Consider the following 22261-nt stretch of genomic DNA (forward strand, 5'->3'; position numbering starts at 1 on the left):
GATTAATTTGATTGTCTGACTGTCTATACACACTGCCAAAAAGGGGGTATCTTCCTGATCGCCTGGGCTAACTAAGTAATTGACAAACAAAAGAGAAACAGGCGCGCGGCAGAGGCTCAGAGGTTGCTGCGCCGGTGGTGCTGTGGTAGTGAGAAATAAACAATTGCTCCGTTTCTTCGTCCTCCTCTTGCTCGTCGCCATCCATCGCCTTACAGCAACCGAGCCGTCTCCCTCCAATAGCCCGAAATCTCCGTCAAGACGTCGCCCATGATCGTCGGGCTAGCCATGAGCCCATGGCCCTCGTCCTCGAGCACTCTGACCTCGCAGCCGCCGTTCCTGGTCTCGAACTCCGACGCGGGGTTGGCGAGAACGGCGCGGTTCATCTGGTCGCCGAGCCAGCGCACGTTGCCGACGGGCACGCGCTTGTCCTCGGCGCCGTGCGTGATGACGACCGCGGCGCTGATGTCCGTGTAGCGGAAGCCGACCTCGCGGTGGCGCTCGAGGCAGACGAGCAGGTCGGTGGCCGGGTTGGAGTCGCGGATCGCGTACTCCCAGGTGCGCTGCGTCAGGCGGCTGGAGTAGACGGCCTGGCGCTCGCGCTCGGCGTGCTCGGCGGCGTTGAGGGCGGTGGAAGCGTAGGTGAAGGCCGGGTCCGTGGGCGTCGCGGTCGCGGAGAGCATGAGGGATTCGTGCTTGTCGGGGGAGGTCGAACGGCCCCGGCCGCGGATGGGGAAGTTTTCCATAGGGTTGGAGCTCGGCATGTACTGGTCCATCAGCATCAGGGATTCGCGCCGTGAGAAATCGGGCCGGTCGCCGCCGGAGGTAGTTGGTCGCTTTGCGCCTTGCGAGCGGTTTGGGAACTCGGCGTACTCTGGGCTGGGAGGGTATGAGCCGGTGCCGGATGGCTTGCGCTTGTTGGCGGACTTGTTGAGAGATGCTGACGCCGAGGCCATGAATGACGAGTTCGCAGCTCTCAGGAAAGGTGTTGGTAGTACGCGCAGAAGACGCTGACTGCGAGGCAGAACAGCTGCGGGAGTAGATGATTCGGTGGGATATGACGCTGTTTCCATCTGGCTGGGAGGGATCCAAGGAGCCAGAAGATGCACTTTGCCCTTGACCATATGGGGCAAAACCAAAGCGGTAGCGAGCGCATAGACGGCTCCAGCAGAGTGCGCAAGAAGGCTGAAAGTCTCGATTCCAAGATGGTCGCAGACAGTCAAGACGTCGTTGGGCCAATTTAATGGGCCGCTCCGGTCATTTTGTGGGTATCCGTCGCTTCCACCACAACCAGGGCGTTCAATGGTGACTAGCCGCAGACGAAGGGTCGTCGCCAGCTCATCGTAAAATGCTGTAACGAACCTCGTGAGACCCATGCCAACGCAGACGATCACCGCTGAGCCCTTTGGGTCTCCGACCTCCGAAAAGCTGATGGTGCGACCACTGACAACGTGACGAATCTTCTGATTCAGACGTTGAGCTCGCAAGAACCCAAGTACCGCGTCTTCCACACTGTCTCTTCGCTCAGCCTGCAATTGCTCCTCTGCGGCTTTTGCGTTGCGCGAGTCGCTGATTGACTTTCGACGGGGCTTCCTGCCGAAATCTTCTGGCAGATCCGGATGGGCAAAGCGACTTTGCGAGCTCCGTTTGCTGCGCGACTGCCTCAAAGAGGGTACTTGCAGGCTAGACGACCTTCCTACACTGTTCGTAGTCGATACCGAGGCTCGTCTGAAAGGGACAGTCGGCATCGCAGCCTCGATGCTAGGCCTTGTGCTTTCGAATGATGGCGTACCGCTTCTCGCACTCTGAAGGGCATGCACAGCTTGCGCATAGGAGAAGTCGAGGGAAACTTGGGGCGAGGTTTGAGCAGTGTCCGGCAAGCTACTCGCCGAGAGCGGCGAAAGCGGCTCGAAGTAATGGCCCGGCACTGGACTGCTTTCTGGCACATAGGTTGCTCCCATCGTCGGCGACTCGACCAAGTCATGTAGCATCGGTGATTCCGTACGCAGTCCCAGCCCATGGTTCATGTCGATTGGCTCAGTGATCGATCTACGCGCCGCTGGTCGCGTTGTAGCCCTCGGAGTGGCGTTTCCGTGGTCGCTGCTGGGTGCGGTATGCGCGTGGGGCGGGGACTCGATGCCTTCTTCGGATATGGAGGTTGCACTAGACTCTAGCAATCGTGATTGTCGCCTTTTCCGGAGCTCCATGATGCGCTTGACAGTCTCATCCTCTTCTCCAAGATCCAGGAAGCTGTTATCGGAGATCGGCTCCGCTCGTTTCGATTGGAATGGGTTGCTTGTAAAATCCGAATGCTTGGAGCTTTTGGCTTTCTTCTTCTTCATTGGTGCAGGGCTGCTCGAGGATTGTCGCAAAGACGAAGTTCGCAGCGGAATCGAATCCATCATTGGGCTTGGCCTTGGTGATGCTTGTACTGACTGGGTAAGACTGGGCGATGCCTGATGAATGGTGTCCTTGTAGCTTTCGTTGCTTTTGCTCCTGATCGACAAAGATTTTGGTGTAGGGGGCCCAGATATCTTCTCGTCTGTGCTGTCAGAGTCCAGGAATACTCGTGTCTTTGATGTGAAGGACGGCGGGGACGCTTTCCTTCGGACAACTCCAGAATTGCGCCTATTAGATTGAGGGGCATTGTTCATTGCCAAAGCAGCCAAATGCTGTCTCTCTTTTTCCTCGGCATGAAGTTCCTTTCTTCGCACGCTCTGGGGTGAATGCTGCCTGGCCTGCGCTGATTCCAATGACTGCTGGATATTCTGCTTTATCCAGCTCTCCGCACTCAGGTTGTTTTTGGCAGGATAAAGTGGCTCTCGTCGTGTCGAAACCGGAGAACGTTGTAGAGAATGTAGTGAAGGTCTGTGTAGTGATTCGCTGTGGATTGACGGTCTGGAAGGTCGCAGGGAGCGTTGCGACAAAGTTGACGTCGAAGGAGAAGCCGGGATGACAGGTGGGGGCGCAGCCTCATCGCTGTCAACAACTTCCCATTCAGGACGCGCGCTGGATACACTTCCATAAGCCGCCGTGTCGGGTGGCGGCATGAAAGAAGAGCGTATTATGCTGGGAGAGCTGGCGACGCTGGCGCTCGGCGAATGCGCAATCGAGTCACTGCGTCTGCTGCTGATTGAGTGAGAGTAATAGCTTGGTGGTGATATGCTGGCCGAAGGATCGAATGTGTCGAGTGACGATATTATAGATGTGATAACAGCGTGATTGGCGGGGCGGCTCTTCACACGGTTAGGCGAGTGTTTCCTCCCAGATGTCGAGGTGTCGCGGGTCCTTGATCGCCGCATCTGCGGCTCCAGATCGGCCTGCTGGTGAATGGAGGGACTTGCCATGGCAGCACGCGTGCCAATGTGTGGTCACACCTCGCTCTCTTGGTGTTTCTGCCCTCGCGTGCTTGTCAGATGTGCCGGTCGTGGTCTGGTGTGCGCTAGCTCCGGGTGCGCGCCGCAGTGATCGCAGCCAGTCAAGTGTCACGCCTTGCTCTTATGCGCCGGAGGTGTGCCAGACCATCTCGCTTTGGTGCTCGCAGGCGCGTGGTATGTTTGAAGGATGTCGGCCAATGTCCTGCTCGTCGGTATTCGGACGGAAAGCCCTAGTGGACGGGATGGATGTTGCTTTCGCGCCAGCTTACGCGTGAAGAGAGTGGAGGTGCGGTACTGACGCGGTGGAGGCGCGCGGCGTAAGAGTGAGGGCGCAAGGGCGACGAGCAAGACCCGCGCCGCTCTCACGGCGGGAGAAGAATAACGAGGGCAGATCGCGGCACCAGAAGACTGCCCACCCTCCTCTTGTGCTACGGGCCTCAGGCGCGCCCGCCCTGCCACCTCTGCCGAGCCCCTGTCTGGACGTTTCACACCTCGTGCTGCCTCGAGCGAGGCTAGCGTACCACCCTCGCTCCACCGGATCCACGCAGCTTAATCACCTGAAGAAACTCTGCTGGCCAATCGCCTCCCTCGTACGCTAGTGGCCCTCCGGCGAGCGATTTTCTGGCCGGGTCTGCTTGTCATGGACGATGGGACAAGACAAGATCATGCTGTTGTATGCTCACCACAACACACGCACAACTCCAGCCCTGAACCCCGAGCTCCGGTCCGAGGCCCCCGGCATCCCCAGCACATGCAGCACCCTCCCGAAAGATCGAGGCTACTCCACTCGCTAACGGCAGCGCACGATCCGGCCACGGCCACGGACCTGCCGCCGGCAGCAAGCGAAGCGGGAACAAGGTTCACAGCCGGCGGGCTCCAGACCTCCCGCACCCACCGGCACGCAGAAGGACTCGAATCCCAGTCGATAACGACTCCGTGCACTCGGTACTACTGAGCGCTCGTTTGCATGCAGCTCGCAGTGCTTCCGGCGTCGCCTGCGGTCGAGTGCGACCCGTTCGCTGCTTGACGCAGGCTGGGCTGGACGTTCAGCTCAACGGCGGCGCGCTCGGGCGCGTCTATCAGGTGCCCAATTGCGAATGTGGTCCCGCCGTCTCCTGAGCCTAGCATCGGGGCACGAGATGCTTCTGGAAATGAATATGAGTCGCGTCGTGGCCGTTGTCCAGCCTTGACCGCGGAGCATTACTCTTGTGACTTGATATGTCGTCGCCATTACTGCCCTGAGCCTTATGAATGAATTCCGCGCTAACGCCAGCTTCGTTGTTGAAGAGCTATCTGACGCATCTGACGACAACTCATGACCAGTCCGACATTTCGCACGACCAGCAGAGGTCGCAATGCTCGGAAATTTTTTTAACCCCCCGACACCCAGCGACACTGACACGCCCCCTTGCAAGGCAATAAACATCCATCCTTCTAGCGCTTCCAACCCCCACCACAACAGGGCGGGCTGCCCTACGCAACAGCCACCGCTCGTTTTCCTCGTGTTCCCCCTCTCCCGATCCATCCTCTCCCACCCGTCATCCCAAGAAACGGTCTTCCGTGCCCCGGCGACAACGTCGCTCCTCCGATTCAATCGATTCACGGACCTTCAGGGGAACCGTCTTGCGCACTCTCGCCCGCCTTCGAAGCCCGTGGAGCCGTCCTTAATCGACCTGAAGACCATTAGAAGTCAGCGAAGGATCCGTCCTTCCCCACCATTTCGACCATGCCAATTCTGTGCTTCACGCCACGCCTCACATCGCACGCATCGAAAAGCGAAAGCTGATCTGGCATCCCGCGCGTCAAGCACGAGAGGGCTAGCGAATACGAGAGCTCGATTCGGCATCGATAAAGTGCAGATCACGAGATCAAGAAAACTAGCGTAAAGAGGAACGAAAGTGAACAAGTCAATCGGCCACGGAAAGCGAAAATTGCGCGCAAAAAGCGTAAGCTTCGCTTGCTTGCAAAGTAACAAGAGGTAAGGTAAGTAAGTAGCGTAACATAACGTAAAGCGCATATGTACAAGCAAGCCCAAGTCAAGAAAAAAAAAACACGCCACGATCTGGACAACGCCGAGGCCGTGGATGCCCAGCAGCGTTGAATAACGAAGTCCAGTCGCATGGGGAATAATCAAAGGAATGTTCCTTTCTTTTTGCTTCGAATGGTCCAACAACAACAACAAACATCGCGACAAAGAGCCGCCCGTGGGCGGGTCGGGTAGTTTGCAGCCACGAGAAATAAGGAAAGACGCCAACGTCTCGTCACTCTGCGAAATCCTGTCCAGAACGGAAGACGAGAGACGAGAGGAGGTCCCCCGTTTGAAAAGGAGGAGAAAGGAAGCCACGCCAGAACACCGATAAGAAAAGAACGAGACCGCGCCATTGCCACCCAAATTTTTTCCGTCGTGCGACACAAAGTTTTCATTCTTGCTTGCTTCAGAGCTGTTTTCGCCGGCGCTATGCTGTAGCGGGAATCAAGGGGAATTCGGGTTTTCAATAAGAGAGGGTGGGCGTGAGATGCGTTAGGGAGACATTAAGAGAGGTCGTTGCGAGAATGCGGGAAATCGGGGGGGAAGGAGGATCATCGTCGCGAGCGGCGCGTGTCCCTCGTCCGTCGGTCGTCGGAGCTGGCGCTGCCTGTGAGGAGAGGATTGTTAGCTCGGGGTCATGGTTGATGTGTGATCGCAGGTCGAAGCTTACTGGCACTAGTGTTGGTGTAGTAGTCGCTGGAGTACGAGTACTCGCTGTACTTCTCGTCATCGTGGCGGCGGTCGTGGCGTCTCTTCAAGCCCAGGACTGCCCAGAGACCTGCGAGCGCACCCGCAACGCCGAGCGCCTTCTTGGACTCGCTGTGGCGCTGTGGACGCGAAGGACGAGCTGCTGCGCCGTACCAGGTGCGGCCACCGGCTCCAGAGCCGCCATAGCGAGACCCGCCGTGGTGGCTGTAGCGCTCGTACTCGTCAATTTCAGTCCGACGCTTCTTCTTCTTGTTGCCGCCGCCGAAAATGGCAGCGACGCCGCTGAAGAGCCCCCGCACGCAGCAGTAGAAGCAGATGAGGCCTAGCAGGATGAGACCGGCAATGACTCCAATCACGATACCTGCGATGGCTCCGCCTGAAAGACCGCCACTGCCACCGTCACTCTCAGTAAGTCCGCCCACTTGTGCACCGGTCGCGACAGGAGTCTCGAAAGGTACAGTAGTGGTTGGCGCTTCGGTTTCGGTGACGATGATCAGGGTGCTGGATGTTGGTCGCAAAGGTACACCGGCGGCATTTGTGGTCTCGTACATTGTGCTGTAGTAGCTGGTGTAGTAGGCGGAGCTGTCGCCATTGGCAGCATCTTTGCAGTGGCCTTGAGTGTAGCAGTACTGGCTGCTCTTGCAGCAGATGTCGCCACACGGGGATTCGTTTTTCGCATAGTCGCACGCTCCAGAGGTAGGCTGGCTCCAGTCGCCGCCTCCGACGTATGAGCTAATGGTACTGGTCACGGTCTTGAGGTCGGTCTCGACGTAAGTGGTGGTATGGTATTGCCAGCTCCCTCCGGTTCCCGTGGCGCCGGCAGCAGTGCTGCTACATTGTGCCTGGTTGTTGGCGTCTGTGTAACAGCCGTAGCCCGCTGAACAGCAGAGTTGACCGTTCCATCCACAGGCCTGTCCGGCGCATGCTCCCCGCTCGAAGAGTTGGCTGTAAGGCACTCCGGCCTCGAGCGGTGGGAAGGCAGATGTGAGATGTGGGGCGAGCAAGATTGTCGATAGGAGCTGCAAAAGCGGCGTGGACACCGGGTGCGGGCGCATCATGGCGAACTTGTGTCGCCTCGTAGGCGAGGAATGGGCGCGGCGGTATTGCGAGGAATGTTCACGGCGGCGGTGCGTGGTTATCTGTCGGTGGCCGGCGTGGGAGGAATGCGATTACTGTATCGTACCCCGCTCTTATCCAGCTGTGTGGGGATGCGCAACGAACGGTCGGTCGCAACGTCGAGCGAACGCGACGATGGATGGAGATAGCGAAAGTTACACAAGCTGCAGACGAGTAGTCAGAGTCGCGTACCAGTAGAGACGGTGGTTAGCAGCAGTGTGGAAGGATGGGAAGGGACGCAGGAGCGGGCCAGACGCAGGTGTTGAGCTATTCGGGCTGGGTGGCTAGAAAGATGGCTGGGAGCTGGAGACGGCGGGCTGGGAGGGACCGGGGTGGGATGGGCCGGGTGCGCAACGTCAGCGACACCTGCCGAGACTATCTTCTGCGGTAAGGATGCTGGAGAGCGGCCGTTTGGGTGTCTTGCAATTGACTTTGACGAGGAAGATAACGTTTGACTCTCTTTCGCGGGCGGAGGAGCTGGCGCTCGTCTTGCTGTTTACTCGACCCTGGCCGGTGCGTTGTTCCAGCGACAGCGCTGATCTGCGCCAGGATCTGCACCTCGGGCGCACCCACCCGCCAGCGCATCCACTTCCACCGTCTATACATATCGTCTGTCTGCAAGACGCGTATACATCACGTTCACCGCGTGAGTTGCACAGCCCCAAATGTCATCGCAGCCAAGCACCGCAAAGTCCACCATGACCACCAAGAGCGCGAGGGTATTGCGACACCTAGCGTCGGTCTCGAGCACAATGATTCCCTGCCACTTTTTGATGCTTTGCGCAGAACGTGAAACACCGCCCAGCACCGCCGATAGATTGAAACAATGCCATTCAGTCACGCCACTTGGATTTGCACGGAACTTTCGGCCCCTACGGCTTACCTCTAGCGACACAATGGCACGTGAATGGCATCCATCCCCGACTTCGACGCGTTCTCGGCGTTTGACCGAGTGATCGTTCATCCAACGCCAAGTCTGACATCCCATTAGCGCCCGCTCCACTTCAGCCAATGAAGGAATTCCAGACATACATAAGTGAAATCAAGCGTGAGAATGTTGAAGCTCTCTCCGGCCTGGCAAAGAAGTTGACGCGCCTCATTCATCGTCAATGGTTTATCAATGTGCCAAGTCTGACATCCCGTTAGCTTCCGCTCATAATGAACCAATGAAAGAGCAGTATATCAGGCCATTTCACAAACATTGGTTGACCTTCACTCGCTCGCCCTCATTTATGAGGGTGTTGATGCGTCTCCTGTATCATCGTTTACCTATCTTGCCTGACCACACTTTAAAATCGGCACAACCGAACGTCGATCGATAGCTGTCGACTTCGTGTCCAAAATCGGATCTCGATGCTCACAGATTCCCAAAGCCATGTGCGAGGAAAGACTGCGTAGCTGCGATTGTCCGACCGCAATAAACCTCCATGTTGATGGTCTGATTAAACATCTTCTGCAGTCCGCTTCCTCGTGACGCCGCCGCATGCTCAAGGCTAAGTTCCTCGCAGCGTCCGCCTCCAACCTTTTCCGCAGGTCTTGTACGTGTTGGCACGCGGATTGAAACCACCTAGAATGCCGCGTAGCATGAGATGGAAGATGGAAGGTAGTAAGTAGCATTAGATACATAAGTGACGATTAGATCTCAGATACTACAAGAAGCCACGCAAACAAATCAGCCGCCACAGATCAGCGGGTTCCTCCACCAGTATCATCAAAGAAATAACGCCACCAGCAACATCAAGCAGGAAGTGAAAGCCACATTACGCCTAACTCATAGTCATCCTCGTGTCCAGAAGCCCGAGTGCCGCAATCAAGCACACGCTCAAGCCTTCCGCGGCGCTCGCCGCCCGCTACGCCGCTTAACCGGCGCTTGCTCAGCAGGCTCATCGCGTGCGTCAGCGCTAGCACGCGACTCATTCTTGACTTGTGCGTCCTTATCATCTGCCGCAGTCTCTTCGTTGTCGTTGTAGTTGTCACCACCAGCTGGCGCCTCGTCTTCCTCCTCCTGCTCAGAGCCAGAGCTCCCACGTCCTTCTGTCACGCCATCGAGGGCACCGCGAGCAGCCTTCGTCGCACGCTCTTCAATGCGGTGCTTCTGCGCCTCGTCCTGCAAATCATCCATGACGGAAGCCGTGTCCTGGCAGCTGGTGCCGAGCACGAAGTCAAGGATGCCCCAGTGGCCGAAATTGAAACCTTGCCCTTTCCTGGAAGCTGTCGCGAAGTGAGCGTCGGTGCGCCGCGCCATGCCTGCCAGGACGATGCTGGACGGTAGGACCGCGTAGCCGGAGTATATGAAGACTTTCTCCAGGCTGGTGAGCGCGACGAAGAGGTGCCAGGTTATGACGTGGTAGCGGAAGAGGTAGGCCGGGAGGAAGTCGGGGACGAAGCTGGAGAGGATGAAGCATGCGGGGTGGTCGTAGGCTGCGACGAGGGAGAACGGCAGCTGTATGCTGTGCTGCCATCGCTGGTGCTGTGTCTTCAGCGGAATATTGTACTTGTGGAGCAGGAATCGGTGGATGTAATAGTGCAATACTCCGCGCAGCGCCAGCCCTTTGAGGATGTCCTTCGCCAAGTTCCATGGAAGAGGCACAGCAACGGTTACTTTCAGAATGCTCCGGAGATGCAAGAACTCGGTACACAAGACTTCCAGGACGGCTTGCAAGGCGACTTGCAGCAGGACGTTGAAGATGGCAACGCCGGTTATCTTCATGAGACGGCCATTTGCTACGGTCAATGGCAAATTCTTCTCACCATAAGCTTTCGCTGACTTGCTGAGGCTCGGCGTAGCGATATCTGCCGCCAGGAACCCAAGCGCTGGCAGTAAGAAGAATATTATGCGCACGGCCAGCGTACCATATATCTCAAGACTAAGCGGGTCGTGGGAGAAGACCAATGAGCTCCACGAGAGGTAGAACACCAGGAGGCTGAAACTTGTCGATGTTCCGCCAAAAATTGGCAAGGCCAGGAACGAGAGCAACGGCAGCGGGAGTGCGGCGAAGCTCGTCAATTTCGATATCACGAGCGCGTACAGCTCCGTGAAGTTGCGCGGCAGGACAATGCTTCTACCCTGGAAGTATCCATAGCTCCAAAGAAGTTTGTCGCGAGCAGCCTGCTGCCACGCAGACAGCATCGATGTCATACTGTTGCACAGGACCTGGACTGATCTCTTGCTTACGGAATGATGCTACCTCACTTTCGATCCTAGGGAAGTCGGCACGGTCGGGCCACGGCTCAATGGCTCTTGAGACAGTGGCTTTTGTGGTATCCAGGATGACGAGCAACGTCTTTCTTACTGTCGATTCCGTTTGATGCCGACTAGACAATCGAAGATTACTAACCCAGCCGCGGCGTCGTAGAGGTTGGGAAGCGCGCCGGAGTCCGGCTGGGCTCAGGTGAGGTTGACGCAGCACCCATGACGAGCGAGGCGTTCCGCACGGGCCAAGCCGGGCCTCGCAGCAGCCGACCGAATCGCGCGCTCTCCACAACCACCACGGTCGCCGTCCGCCTGGAGCGACAGCCTTTTTCGTCCGACAACTCACGGTCACGACCCAGTACATTCAGCCAAGGGTCAACGCAGCTGACCAAGGCCTGCTCAACGAGATCGTTCGCAACTCGCCCGCACCACCTGTCCAAGCCATCGGATGAGCCACCACCAACGCACGTGGGCGTTCACTCAGCCTTCGCTTGCGATTTAGAAGGGCTCCTTCGTGTGCCTGGAAATGGAAAGATAGCAATCGCTGTCAATACTTTGTGTGCAACACGAGGTTCTATTCCACAAAGGTCATACGGCGGCACGCACCTCGGTCCGTAAGACAATGCTCACCAGCATGGATGCCACAGGGCATGCGGCTGCAGATGCTTTCGCTTGCGCGTCGAACAGCTGGTATGGGCGACGCGAGGTGTAACGCTGGAGGCAGCTGAGCTCAGCCCACGTATCATCGCGAAATGCGTCCGAATGATGGCATTTGAACTCTTCGACAATGCCTCGCTAATTTACCGCTCGAGATCATGTCTCTTTGGTCTGGATCTTTATTTCAAATCTGTTTTTTCGGACTTAATATCGTAACAAAGCATCTGGCCTTTGCATTACACATACACGCGGAGGCTTCCGTCCGAATTTGTGATGCCGTCCGCTAAGGGTTGGTACTCCCACCCCATGCTCTGGCGGCTGCTAGGGTCACATGCAGCTAGTGCCTTCGCATGCGGCCTAAGTTTGGTGCCTTCTGATACCTTCTTCCGCATTAACCAGCTTTACCACCGCCTCTTCACCACCTGTCCACGCGACGTACGTGCTAAGCGAAAAGCGTGCCGCAAATTCACCGTCAATTCCTATCGTGTCGACAAATAGCGTTCCTGAACGCGATCGCTACATCGTAACTGGTAGCCGCTTCTGGCACACTCCATGGGCGTGTGTGATGCTGATGACTCAGATCCTTGCGATGGCTGTCTTGAGGCCATACCAGTCTCTTCGACTGGCGCCGATGACATACACATATTGTAATCATGGACGACCATGCAAAGCACCGAGATCTTCCCCAAAAAGCGAGATCTTCCGTATACAGGTATGTTTCTATACTTACGCCATGCCGACTGAGCCGCGATAGCTGCGGTATACATACCAGGCTTCTGTAAACCCTATATTTCTAATTCTTGCCACCGCACATCATCATTGTGCAGCGAAGGGTGATCTTGAGCCCACTCTCTTACCAAATCCATTTTTAATACACCGTCCAACTCGCCACCGAGGTCAACATGCTGCAACGCTCTGGTCAATCGAAGCCACTGCCAGCATCACCACCTGTGCCGAGTGATCCTGGACTTCGCATCCCCACCACCAACGAGAACTGGCGCGGCAAGAACGACCCTGCTGAGCGACGACGCATCCAGAACCGACTCAACCAACGCGCCTTTCGCGAGAGGCAGCGAGCTGGAGAATCCACTAAGGAATACAGTTCACGAGATAAACCTGCTGCCTCCAAAGACCCGAGGAAGAAAACAGCCTCTGATAGCGAAAAGAAACAAGATCGCGACACTCCTGAGGACGAAAGCGAAGACGAGGACGAGGACGAGGACGACGAGGACTCGTCTGACGAGGAAGAAGACTCCGACTCCGATGAATCTGATGATGCAGAGCAGAGCAATCCAGGATCACCGCCTGGTCCTAGTCCAGCTGCCGCTCGACCTCACTTCACCGGCCAAATTCCGCGGGCGGCATGCACTCCGTCCACGCCCTCCACCGAAAACCCTTGGGACGAACTCGCGCAGCTAATCAACCGGAACTTTATGCAAGCAGCCACCACAAACGCCCAGCATTTAGGCGTTAGCCCCGCTTCCCTCCGTGCCGGCACAGTAGCAGTCACTCCTCGCCAGCGCAACGGTGTCAACCTCCCGCCAACTCTCAAACCCGTTGAGCTTCAGCATCAACTTCCACATGATCCCATCATCGACACGATCCCGCACGCGCGCCTGCGCTTCAACATCCTCCGCGCCATAGCCACCGGCAACCTCGATGCAGCACGCTTCTCAGCCTCATTGCGTCGCTCCGGCGCGGTTTTGAACGTCCAGAATGAGCCGCGGCGCAGCGGCTTAATCGTGTGGAATTTCCCCGAGCAACTCGCAAGTTGGGAGCTCAGTGAGGCATTCGTGATGACCTGGGCCTTTCTGCTCGAGGGTTGTGAAGACTTTGTCGCGGCGACGAACGCCTGGCGGAATCGCAGGGGTGAACGAGCCCTTGTAGTGGCTTCTCGATCTTCCGGTCGCTGAGTTGTGGCCGGCCGTGATTGTATTGCTTTGATGTGTTGTTGTCCTCGACGTCTGCTTAACAAGTGTGCTTGCTGTGCTATATGATGTGATTTGTGTGTTTTGGGCTTGTGCGTTGCACTCCTTTGGTTTATAGACTGTGTTTCCGTTAGAGATATCCCCTGCTTTCACGACAGTAGACAATGCTGGTTTTTTTGTTTTTTGCCAATCAAATTAGACTGAGGCTGTACTTTGAGTTCTAGAACGATCTCGATTAGCATAGATTCCGGTTTTATTTAGCATACATCCGATCTCTCTATCATTCAGCAATCGTCTCAAGATTTGAATCCCAAAGTCAAGAAACTGAATGTTTGTAAAACTCTGAGCCAGCTACAGACTCTTCGTGGTTGTGCCCGCGCCCACAATCTGATCGCACAGCGAGCTCCGGGCCGCATCACCAAGACAATACTTGGGGAATGTTATGTCGATGCCATCTATCGTGAGACCTTGTCCGGCACAAAAGGTACTGAGGTACAAGCTCGCGCAGGCTGACATAGCCGAACTCAAGCCTGCAGAACGGGGCGCTCACCCAATTGCCGCAGGGCTGCGGGCGACCGGCGCCAAGCTTCGCGACAACCTCCGTCCAGTCAACCTCACGCATCCAAGCTAGCAGCGCCCGCAATCGCAACACGACCAAACGAACACCTCCCTCTCCACTCAACACACCGAGAGGACACCCGCCGCACACAATGTCTCTCCTCCGCACATCCCGCGTCATCAGCTCCGCGCGCGGCCAGCTCCAGATTGTCCCCCGCCTCACCGCGCCCTCAATACAGCAGCGCCAGATCTCCGCCACGCCCGCACGCCGGGGCGGCGACGCGCACGGCGACCACTACGACGCTCCGACCGGATGGCTTTTTGGCGTCAAGCCCGGCGAGAAGGCTGAGAAGGAGGGCTGGGAGAACGTCTGGTACTACGGCTTCTTCGGCACCATCGCTTTCGGCATTGTTGGATACTGGTTCAAGCCGGACACCAGGTAGGTCTTCAGGAGCGCAGAGGCTTGTTAGGGAAGCGAATATCAGGTGCTGACTCTTTGCGCAGCATTCAGACTTGGGCTCTTGAGGAGGCACGGAGGCGCCTGGAAGCGGAGGGCATTCTGGAGGACCCGCAGAAGAAGTAGTAGACGGACAAAGCATGGCAAAGCGAAGGATGACGAATATTGCGTGGTTATACAAGCTTGAGCAGGCCGTTGGACCGACTCTTGGCTGCATTGTACATATTTACACATGGCAGTGGTAGACGCGGCCGGCCTCGCGAGTGGCGTTTCTGGCTTACAATGACACTATTTGACAACAATGAAGCCCTGTTGCTCGTCGCAATGCGCAGCGCCTATCTCAAGGTTTGTCAGTATGCTGTGCTCTTTCGTAGGGCCAGTGAATGCGATTAATATTGAATGCGAGAATGCGATTAATACGGCAAGCAGACGTCTTCAAATCTTCCCCGAGTATCCTGCTCTCTCATACTTAGAAGGACAATAGCGTACTACCATCTGCTCCAGATATTCGAAAACGGGTCACTGCTCCGAGAGAACGTATGCTCCAAATTCTCACATGAGGCATGGGTATCATGTGAAAATCTCACTTGTGATTTCCCTCACTCAATTCACTGCCAGGCTTCGTTCAGATCTTACTGAGATCCCCTCTCAAGCTTCACTGCTGATCGTTCACAGTCACATGCACGTTCACTAACGATGTTACACCGCCGCCGACAAACAGCGATCGCTTAAGGGTTCGATCTTGTGGTGCTACCTCTCTCGCCAAATATATTCTCAGCTATCATCATTCCTTAACCACACCCTTATCGCACCCATACGCGTATCCTACCTCACATACACCATCGCCTCGCCATCACGATGTGCTACACTCTGGCAGCACAGCACAGCTGCGGTCATCAGCACCAGTCATTCACGCGTTGCCTTGTCGCCAGAGTCAACAACTCGCGTGCATGCACCATGGATAACGTCCCAGTCTGGCGATCCAACGAAGCATCCCCGTGTCCAGCCTGCCGCACGCAAAGAAGGCAGCAGGTAGCAGCACTACTGCGCAATAGGGGCCCTGGAGCCAATAACAACAGACCACCCGCGAATGCTAACGCTGGAAATGCAACATCGGCGCCTGCCAGCAACCAGAACCTCCCACAGGCCATGATCCAGCCTCTCCCCTGGAACAACAATGCCCCAGGACCTGCAGCACCCCAGAACCAGCATGGAATGGCAGCAGTAGCAGTAGCACAACCTCCTCCGACCTACCCACTACCTCCAACCCAAGCAGCAGCCGGTGACTGGATCCCTCCATCGCAAAGACACGCCGGGATGGCTCAGCAACAACCTTCTGGCTCACCGCAAGGAACGATCGCGCCTGGGCTGCCCTCGGCGCAAAGGTATGACGAGACTGCCGAGCAAAACCACTCTAGCTTACCTTCCCAGGCACCTGCGAATGAGCCTGTACTAGCCGGGCCTCAAGATCCGCCAATGGGTGAAGACATGCAGTTATATGACATGGGACCGGAGTTTAATGATGACGGAGAGATTATTTGGTGGTATGACCCTTGGATGGGCTCTGGGCAGGAGGAGTTTCAGTTTGATGAGACTGCAGGGGAATAATCACGCGCGGTGTGGTCCGTAGCTCTCTCAAAGTCACAATCACGTTTCGATGGTGTGGAGTCGAAGGTAGCACGTCAATTCATTTAAGCGGTCGGAGATATTCTGCTTTCTAGTTCGATTGAAAATTTGGTGATGTTTCCAGAGACCCGCAGAACAACGAGCGTGAATGTGCCAGTGAGAAGCGCGAGAATATCACCGAAGCCTGACGCTCGAACATCGCACGATCTTCTACGCTCGTACCGGCGACCCCAGAACCAACCCCATCCGAGTTCAGCAGTGAGAGCCGCCAAAGTATATAGGGATATCGAAGTCAGCCTCGCATGGTCTACCCATGCTGGTCTCCCGCTGAGTTTGCTGGAGGTCTTTACCCCAACCCTAACCCTAGAAACCCCCATCACTTGGCCATCGGCCCAAGTCGCTCCATGCAACTATGTATGCAAGATATAGTGCTATCGTAAATCCCAATACATTGTATCGCAGTCGGGACAGCGTGATATGAAGCATCATTGTGAAGCTGAGTTGTATGCATGCTCTTTGTGAAGAGGGTCTCGACACAAAATGTATAAGCACACATGTGACAGACATACCAACATGATCTTCTCACGAACTATCCTTTGATTCCTTTCCAGATCCTAAGCTCTTAATCCTGCCCCTTCGAAGCTAATTAAGTGGTGTTAACTGGATAACCAAAAATATCTCCTGGTGGCTAACCTCATCCGGAGGTGAACGCCAGGACTCGGATCGCCTAGAGCGAACAGCTCGTGCATAAAAGGCCAAGGATCAAGGATAATGATCGCACACTGAGCAGATCAGATTTTTATGAGAGGTTCATGCCGTCCTTCAAACAATAGAGTGCAGTTGAAGGCAGACATTGGCTCATACTTTCCTTATTGGGTCGAGTGCAATAAATATTGAGCATTATAATTAATAGAGGTCTGCGATCTCTCATCAAATCACAGCTTGAGCTGTTCGGGGATATGGTCTAGCGGTATGACATCTTCTTAGCACCATACGAGACACCCTTGTATCTGTTAAGTGGAGAAGGTTCCCGGTTCGACTCCGGGTTTCTCCATCTCTTTTGCACCGTCCTAGACGACCTGCCTTTTGCTCTATGTACATCGTTGTCGAATAGAGATGGTCGTCAGCAGTAACATTCGTTCCAAATTGGATAGCGAAGCTTATGTTCTTCTTTTCGGAAACTAGATTTCTGCAAGATGAACAACCTAAGGTATGCTTTTGCCCGCACGAAAGAAGAACCCTTAAGCTTATATCACACGACCCAAACCTTGCCAAAGGTACGCATCTTCTTCGACACTGGCGCCGAAGTGGCCATGAACTTGTATCTCGCCCGATTTTTCCGCTGCCGCAACTGCCTTTCCACATCGTACTCGCCACGACGCCTCTTGCACTGCGAACAGCATTCCACGAGTAGTTGTGTGACCCAAAGAAAGAGGCTGATGAACATCAACACCCCGGTGATAACGATAGCCGTGATGCCAGTGGCTGGAGCATACACTTTGACGACCAAGCAGAAGAACATAGTGCCGGCGAGCAACAGGCCTTGAAAAGCAAGCGAGACGACAGCCAGGAAGAACCGAACGCACCACTTTTTAGCGTCGTACTGCTCCGCAATGCCTTTGCCACGGAATTTCAGGAGCAGGCTTAAGCCCTGGCAGAGCAAAACCAGAAGCACGAAGAGGATGGCGCCGATGGCACCCCAGGCTCGCACCTTGCGATCACTTCCGCCAGGGACTTGGTCCAGGTCGATGATCATCGTGGAGAACATGACGGCGGCGAGGATGCTGGCGTATGTCGTGGCGCCGTCAAAGAGCTTTTGGTACCAGTTCACGATATCGTAGCCGTCGAGGTCGCCTTCAAAGGCCGTTTTGGGGCATGGATTTCTGCAGCAGCAGCCCGACTCCGGTTCAGAGTCCGAGTCTTGCGGTTGTTGAGGCATGTTGTAAACGTAATCTCGATGGCCCGCGTCGAGATCGAACAGAGAAGGGAGTTCGAGCAGTGTAAGCGATGCACAACTTTTATATGTATACGTGATGTCGTCGATTGCTGCGAGCGAAGCAAGAACAGCCCGGCAGGCCTAATCGTCGATGTCCGTCTAAATTGTTTCGAAGGCCTGACGTGATTGTGCCACTAGTAAGCGAACAGCTTGAGAAACAAGCTGACTGCAGCTAGTGCCAAAAAGCACTCCGTCACCCCATCGATGCAGTAGCTACTGCATGATCGTGCAGCTACACAGTTTTGAAGCTGCAGCATTGGCGCCTTGAAGTTCAGCATGGCGCTTCGTCTGGTTCGGTCTTCGAACAGCATGCGCACGCAACGCGAGCGAGTCCTATTCGACGCCACATTTTCTCAGCCGTAGCTGCATGACATCTGAGCTTTGCAATTGGCAACGCATCGTTGGCACAAGGGAACGCGGATCTGAAAGAACACTAAACAAGAGATTAAAATTGACAGTGGGGATATATAAGACAAAATTCAAAAGCAGAAAATCTGATCCGTCGGCTTCGCAGCCGCCGCCGGCTCGCGGAAACCAAGCGACACGAGACCCTTCTTCGACGCCGCCACCATGCCCGGCGGACCGCAAAGCATGACCGCAGTCTCGTCCGAGGGCGCGGGGAGCTTTTCACTCATGACAGCCGGCGTCACATAGCCAGCACCATATGCCCAGTCTTTCGGAGGGCTGTCGAGCATGTACCACAGCTTGAAGTTCTTGGGGTATCTTCGCGCGAAGCTCTCCAGTTCTTGTCGGAGCAGGATGTCCTCCTCGGTGCGGTTGGCGTAGATCAGGCTGACTTCCGTCGTGTCGGACTCGTGCTCGCAGATGGCACGGATCAGCTGGTACATGGGGGTGATGCCGGTGCCGCCTGCGATCATGCCGATTTTCTTGCACATGCCCGGGTGGTACTTCATGGCGCCCTTGGGGCCGCGGAAGAGGACTTGGTCGCCGATTTCGAGCTTGGCCAGGTATTGGCTTGTGAGCTTTCCGTCGGGGTAGCATTTGACAACGAGTTCCATGCGGCCCTTGTCGAGGTTGTTGGAGATGGGGGTGTAGGATCGGGAAACTGATTGTCCGTCGACGGTTGCTTTGATAGCCACGTGCTGGCCAATGGGGATTCCAACGACATCGTCCTGGTTGGGCAGTTTGAAGACAAATCGGTAGACGTTGGGAGCAAGGAGTTCCTTCTCAACCAGGGGAAAAGGCTTGTACTCTTTGGGCTCAAGGACGCCTCTCTGCGTGTGGGGATCTGCGCGCTTCATCGCGCGAGATGGCATGTAGGGAGGGTACTTCATGAAGCCAGTCTCGATCTCAAGCATCTTGTTGAGTTTGCTTCCCACGTAGCCAGCCGCAGAAGAGCAAAGCAGAGTGGCGAGGGCGCAGCCTTGCGCAAAGCCGCCGACCCAAGTGTTATGGCTGGACGTGGAAGTCCATCGGACACGGTCCATGAGGCGAAGCGAAAAAACAGTGACCAGTTCGCGAGTTTTTGGGTTCGTTGCGGCGAAGCCAACCAGAGTCGCTCCAAGCACACTGCCGACCAATGTGACCTTGTTTACAGCGGCCTTTTTGGGCGCTGCGGGAGCAGCAGCCTTCTGTGGAATGACGCGCACCTTCTGAGGCTTTGTCGAAGCAGGCGCGTCTGTAATCTTGCCGATAAGGAATGATTCAAGAATGCCGTCTGCGTCCTCAGAGTGTCCAACATCGTCGTAGGCTTCGGTTGCATCTCCTCCAGCAGCGTCAATCAGAAGATCTGCTCCACCGGGATGGTCTCTGACGTATTTTGTGACATCGTAAACTATCTGAAATCAGTGACCGTTCGAGGATTGATGTGTGACTTGCGGACCTTTGCCCTGGACGATTATCCAGCAATCGTCGCGACTCTTGTGTGTAGCTACCTCAGCCAGGGTGTAACCTTTGCCCTCCATTGTATGGAGATGTGGTGCGCAAGGGATCTGTGATTTCTGTACCGCCTAAAACCGATCTACCCAAACGATATTAAAGAAAGAAAAACTCGTGGCAAAGGGGCAGGTAATCAACATCACGGAGGACGCCGGTCGCGCCGATATCTACATTTATGCTGGTTGTGCATCGACCTGGACGGCGACATTAGACCGCGCACGCCGCGCAACCGAGGCCCGACTAAAGGTGAAGAACGGTTGAGGATAGTGGCCTGTGTGCGATGGGGAGCAGGGTTTGTAAGGGTATCTTGCAACGACGCGCTGTCATGCTCCCGGCCGAGAAGCCGAGTGGATGGCGGAAATCCGGTCGGACTGCCGTCTGCGACTTCATCCCCGAACTGGCCAGACCGAGCGGTTTTGCACCCTAATTCGGCGGGCGAAAAGATAGGAGCTCCGATACGAGTAGCCCAGGCATGATCTTGTGAGGTGAGCGCGCGGTCTGTCAGTTATCACAGCCCTGTAGCAGAGCCGCATGACGCTGGAAGCAGAGAAGAACCTTGAGAACAAAGTTAAAATGCGATGCGCGCGTAAATAAAAAAGGCGTCCAGGGTCGTTGCCGAGGTACATAGATAAGCCAATCAGCTAGCGTCTCGGCCGGTACCTGAGCGTCCACCGAAGGGCGCTATGATATCCGGTCGAAGGAGGGTCGCCGACCGATTTGCCTCGTACTAGGTAAGATAGGAATTGTGCAAGGCCACTTTTAAGGACTGCAGTCGCCGCTTGGTATGATGCCCGTCCTGCTACCCGTATTGTCGTATTCATCTTCTCACAATCATGCAGTTTTTCCTCTTGGGTGACCAGTCGTCTTCGAGAGACATCGAAGTCGACGCGAATGGCAGCATCTCTGATCTGCAAGGCCTAGTCGCCGCTCACTTTGCCATTGTCGAGCCTAAAGGTAAGCGATACCAAGATTCAGGCGCAAGCCTCCCGCCAACCCAAAGAGCTTATACTGACGGCCATCGAAGGGGTCGGATTTGCCAACACCTCTGGACCTCTCAGCAATATCCAGGACATCTGCTCTTCCAGCGAACCAATTTCCATCACAATCGACGGCCATGCCGTACGAGACGCTCCTGGACCTAAAGGACTACCGTACATTGGAAACTACTTCGAAGTCTACCCCGACCACCTGGGCAACCACCAGCGTCTGTTCGAGACCTATGGACCCTTTATCAAGACTCAGAGTCTCGGTCGCGTCACATACTTGACCAACGACCCTGCGATTGCAGCAGTTGTATTCGCCGAGTCCGACTTTTTCACAAAGAAGATCAACAAGGACCACCCCTTGTACCCCATCAAGAACCAGGAAGCTGGCGTGTTCCTGGGTGATACCGATACCGAGGCATGGAAGGTCGCACATAAGTTCCTGCCTCCTGCTCTCGGCCCCAAGGCCGTCCGCCACTATGCCCCTACAATGCAAAAGACCGTCGAGAACGCTTTCAACGTCTTCGACCAGCTCGATGAAGAGGGCAAAGCCTGGAACGTCTACCACTACATGCTCAAGCTTGGTTCTCAAGCAGTCGGCAAAATCACCCTTGGCATGGACTTCAACCACTTCTCCTCGCCCAGAGCCTACCCCGATGAGATGATTCGCATCATCGCAGAGTCTCTCGAGTTGAACAAGCAGATTGCATCCAAAGGTGACTGGTACGCTAAGCTGCCCTTCGGTCCTCCTCAGCGACTGAGGAACCTGGCCGACCGCATGATGGTTCTTGTCGGCGAATCGATCAAGAGGGCTGAGAGCAGCGGCGCACACGATCTGCCTCTGCAGGATGCCGCTCTGGAGGCATCTAACATGGTCGGTAAGTACACACGCATCATCTCCCGTCCGCGACATAGCAGACACTAACCCCAAGCACAGACTACGCCATCCGCGCCACCGACAACAAGGGCGACAAGCTCCCCCGAACCAGCCTCGTAGAAGCCCTCGTCGTCGCCACCGGCGCCGGCTTCACAACGACCAGCTCCCTCCTCTCCTGGCTCATCTACGGCCTCGTGACCTACCCCGGCATGCAAGAGCGCCTGCTGCAAGAACTCGTCGACGCCGGCGTCGACGAGAACACCCAGTTCAACGCCGACGTGACCGACGCCCTCCCCTTCCTCGACAAGTACATCAAGGAGACCCAGCGCCGGCACAACCCGTCCTTCCAGCCCGCGCGCACGGCCAAGACCGACCTCATCCTGCCCGGCGGCTACCGCGTGCCCGCCGACGCCGTCGTCATCCCCGCCCTGCACCACATCCACAACAACCCGGCGCTCTGGGACAACCCCGCGACGTTCAACCCGGACCGCTGGGACACGGAGGCGGTCAAGAACAGGCACAAGGCGGCGTACATCCCGTTCGCGACGGGCAAGCGCATGTGCATCGGGTTCAACTTCGCGCTGCAGGAGGTCAAGATTTTCCTGCCCAAGCTGCTGTGGAGGTACAAGTTCGTGCGCGAGGAGAGCGGCACGATCGAGTACGATCCGATGTTCCAGCTGATCCGGCCGAACAACCTGTACGTGCGCGCGGAGAGGCGCGTCAAGTGGCCGCCGCGGTCGGAGGCGTGAGGTGGTGGATGGGCATCGTTCGGGAGGGCGGAGTTTGTGCTATAGTGTATGATACCACTTTTGCTTGTATTAATCAGCTTCCATCGGAGTTTCTCCTTGCTTGTGTCTCTG

The 22261-nt window shown here is 55.9% G+C and overlaps 8 protein-coding genes across 8 annotated transcripts; 3 read left to right on the top strand and 5 right to left on the bottom strand.

Annotated features, from left to right (window-relative positions):
• Positions 1-209: 209 nt before the first annotated feature.
• Positions 210-2339, bottom strand: WHR41_05858 (uncharacterized protein; the record flags this gene model as incomplete). The annotated part of the gene is made up of 1 exon (XM_069374463.1): positions 210-2339. The coding sequence occupies one exon, from the start codon at positions 2337-2339 to the stop codon at positions 210-212; it is 2130 nt and encodes a 709-aa protein (XP_069228458.1).
• A 3061-nt stretch (positions 2340-5400) lies between these two features.
• WHR41_05859 (uncharacterized protein) lies at positions 5401-7655 on the bottom strand. The gene is made up of 2 exons (XM_069374464.1): positions 6074-7655; positions 5401-6010 (listed from the first exon to the last, which is right to left on the bottom strand). Exons 1-2 carry the CDS (start codon positions 7167-7169, stop codon positions 5955-5957), a joined length of 1152 nt encoding a protein of 383 aa, XP_069228459.1. The 5' UTR covers positions 7170-7655; the 3' UTR covers positions 5401-5954.
• A 1394-nt stretch (positions 7656-9049) lies between these two features.
• Positions 9050-10366, bottom strand: WHR41_05860 (uncharacterized protein; the record flags this gene model as incomplete). Its single annotated transcript, XM_069374465.1, has 1 exon — positions 9050-10366. The coding sequence occupies one exon, from the start codon at positions 10364-10366 to the stop codon at positions 9050-9052; it is 1317 nt and encodes a 438-aa protein (XP_069228334.1).
• Positions 10367-11979: 1613 nt separating this feature from the next.
• Positions 11980-12990, top strand: WHR41_05861 (uncharacterized protein; the record flags this gene model as incomplete). Its single annotated transcript, XM_069374466.1, has 1 exon — positions 11980-12990. The coding sequence occupies one exon, from the start codon at positions 11980-11982 to the stop codon at positions 12988-12990; it is 1011 nt and encodes a 336-aa protein (XP_069228333.1).
• A 364-nt stretch (positions 12991-13354) lies between these two features.
• On the top strand, positions 13355-14345 carry WHR41_05862 (uncharacterized protein). The gene is made up of 2 exons (XM_069374467.1): positions 13355-14002; positions 14068-14345. The coding sequence occupies exons 1-2, from the start codon at positions 13716-13718 to the stop codon at positions 14144-14146; spliced, it is 366 nt and encodes a 121-aa protein (XP_069228332.1). The 5' UTR covers positions 13355-13715; the 3' UTR covers positions 14147-14345.
• Positions 14346-16898: 2553 nt separating this feature from the next.
• WHR41_05863 (uncharacterized protein) lies at positions 16899-17585 on the bottom strand (the record flags this gene model as incomplete). Its single annotated transcript, XM_069374468.1, has 1 exon — positions 16899-17585. One exon carries the CDS (start codon positions 17583-17585, stop codon positions 16899-16901), a length of 687 nt encoding a protein of 228 aa, XP_069228331.1.
• Positions 17586-18060: 475 nt separating this feature from the next.
• Positions 18061-19999, bottom strand: WHR41_05864 (uncharacterized protein). Its single transcript, XM_069374469.1, has 2 exons — positions 19486-19999; positions 18061-19437 (listed from the first exon to the last, which is right to left on the bottom strand). Exons 1-2 carry the CDS (start codon positions 19565-19567, stop codon positions 18122-18124), a joined length of 1398 nt encoding a protein of 465 aa, XP_069228330.1. The 5' UTR covers positions 19568-19999; the 3' UTR covers positions 18061-18121.
• A 375-nt stretch (positions 20000-20374) lies between these two features.
• On the top strand, positions 20375-22150 carry WHR41_05865 (uncharacterized protein; the record flags this gene model as incomplete). Its single annotated transcript, XM_069374470.1, has 3 exons — positions 20375-20495; positions 20566-21402; positions 21462-22150. The coding sequence occupies 3 exons, from the start codon at positions 20375-20377 to the stop codon at positions 22148-22150; spliced, it is 1647 nt and encodes a 548-aa protein (XP_069228329.1).
• Positions 22151-22261: the final 111 nt, after the last annotated feature.

The sequence above is a fragment of the Cladosporium halotolerans genome (genome assembly GCF_011745625.1).
Source record: "Cladosporium halotolerans strain TM138-S3 chromosome Unknown Sca20, whole genome shotgun sequence".
NCBI lineage: Eukaryota > Fungi > Ascomycota > Dothideomycetes > Cladosporiales > Cladosporiaceae > Cladosporium > Cladosporium halotolerans.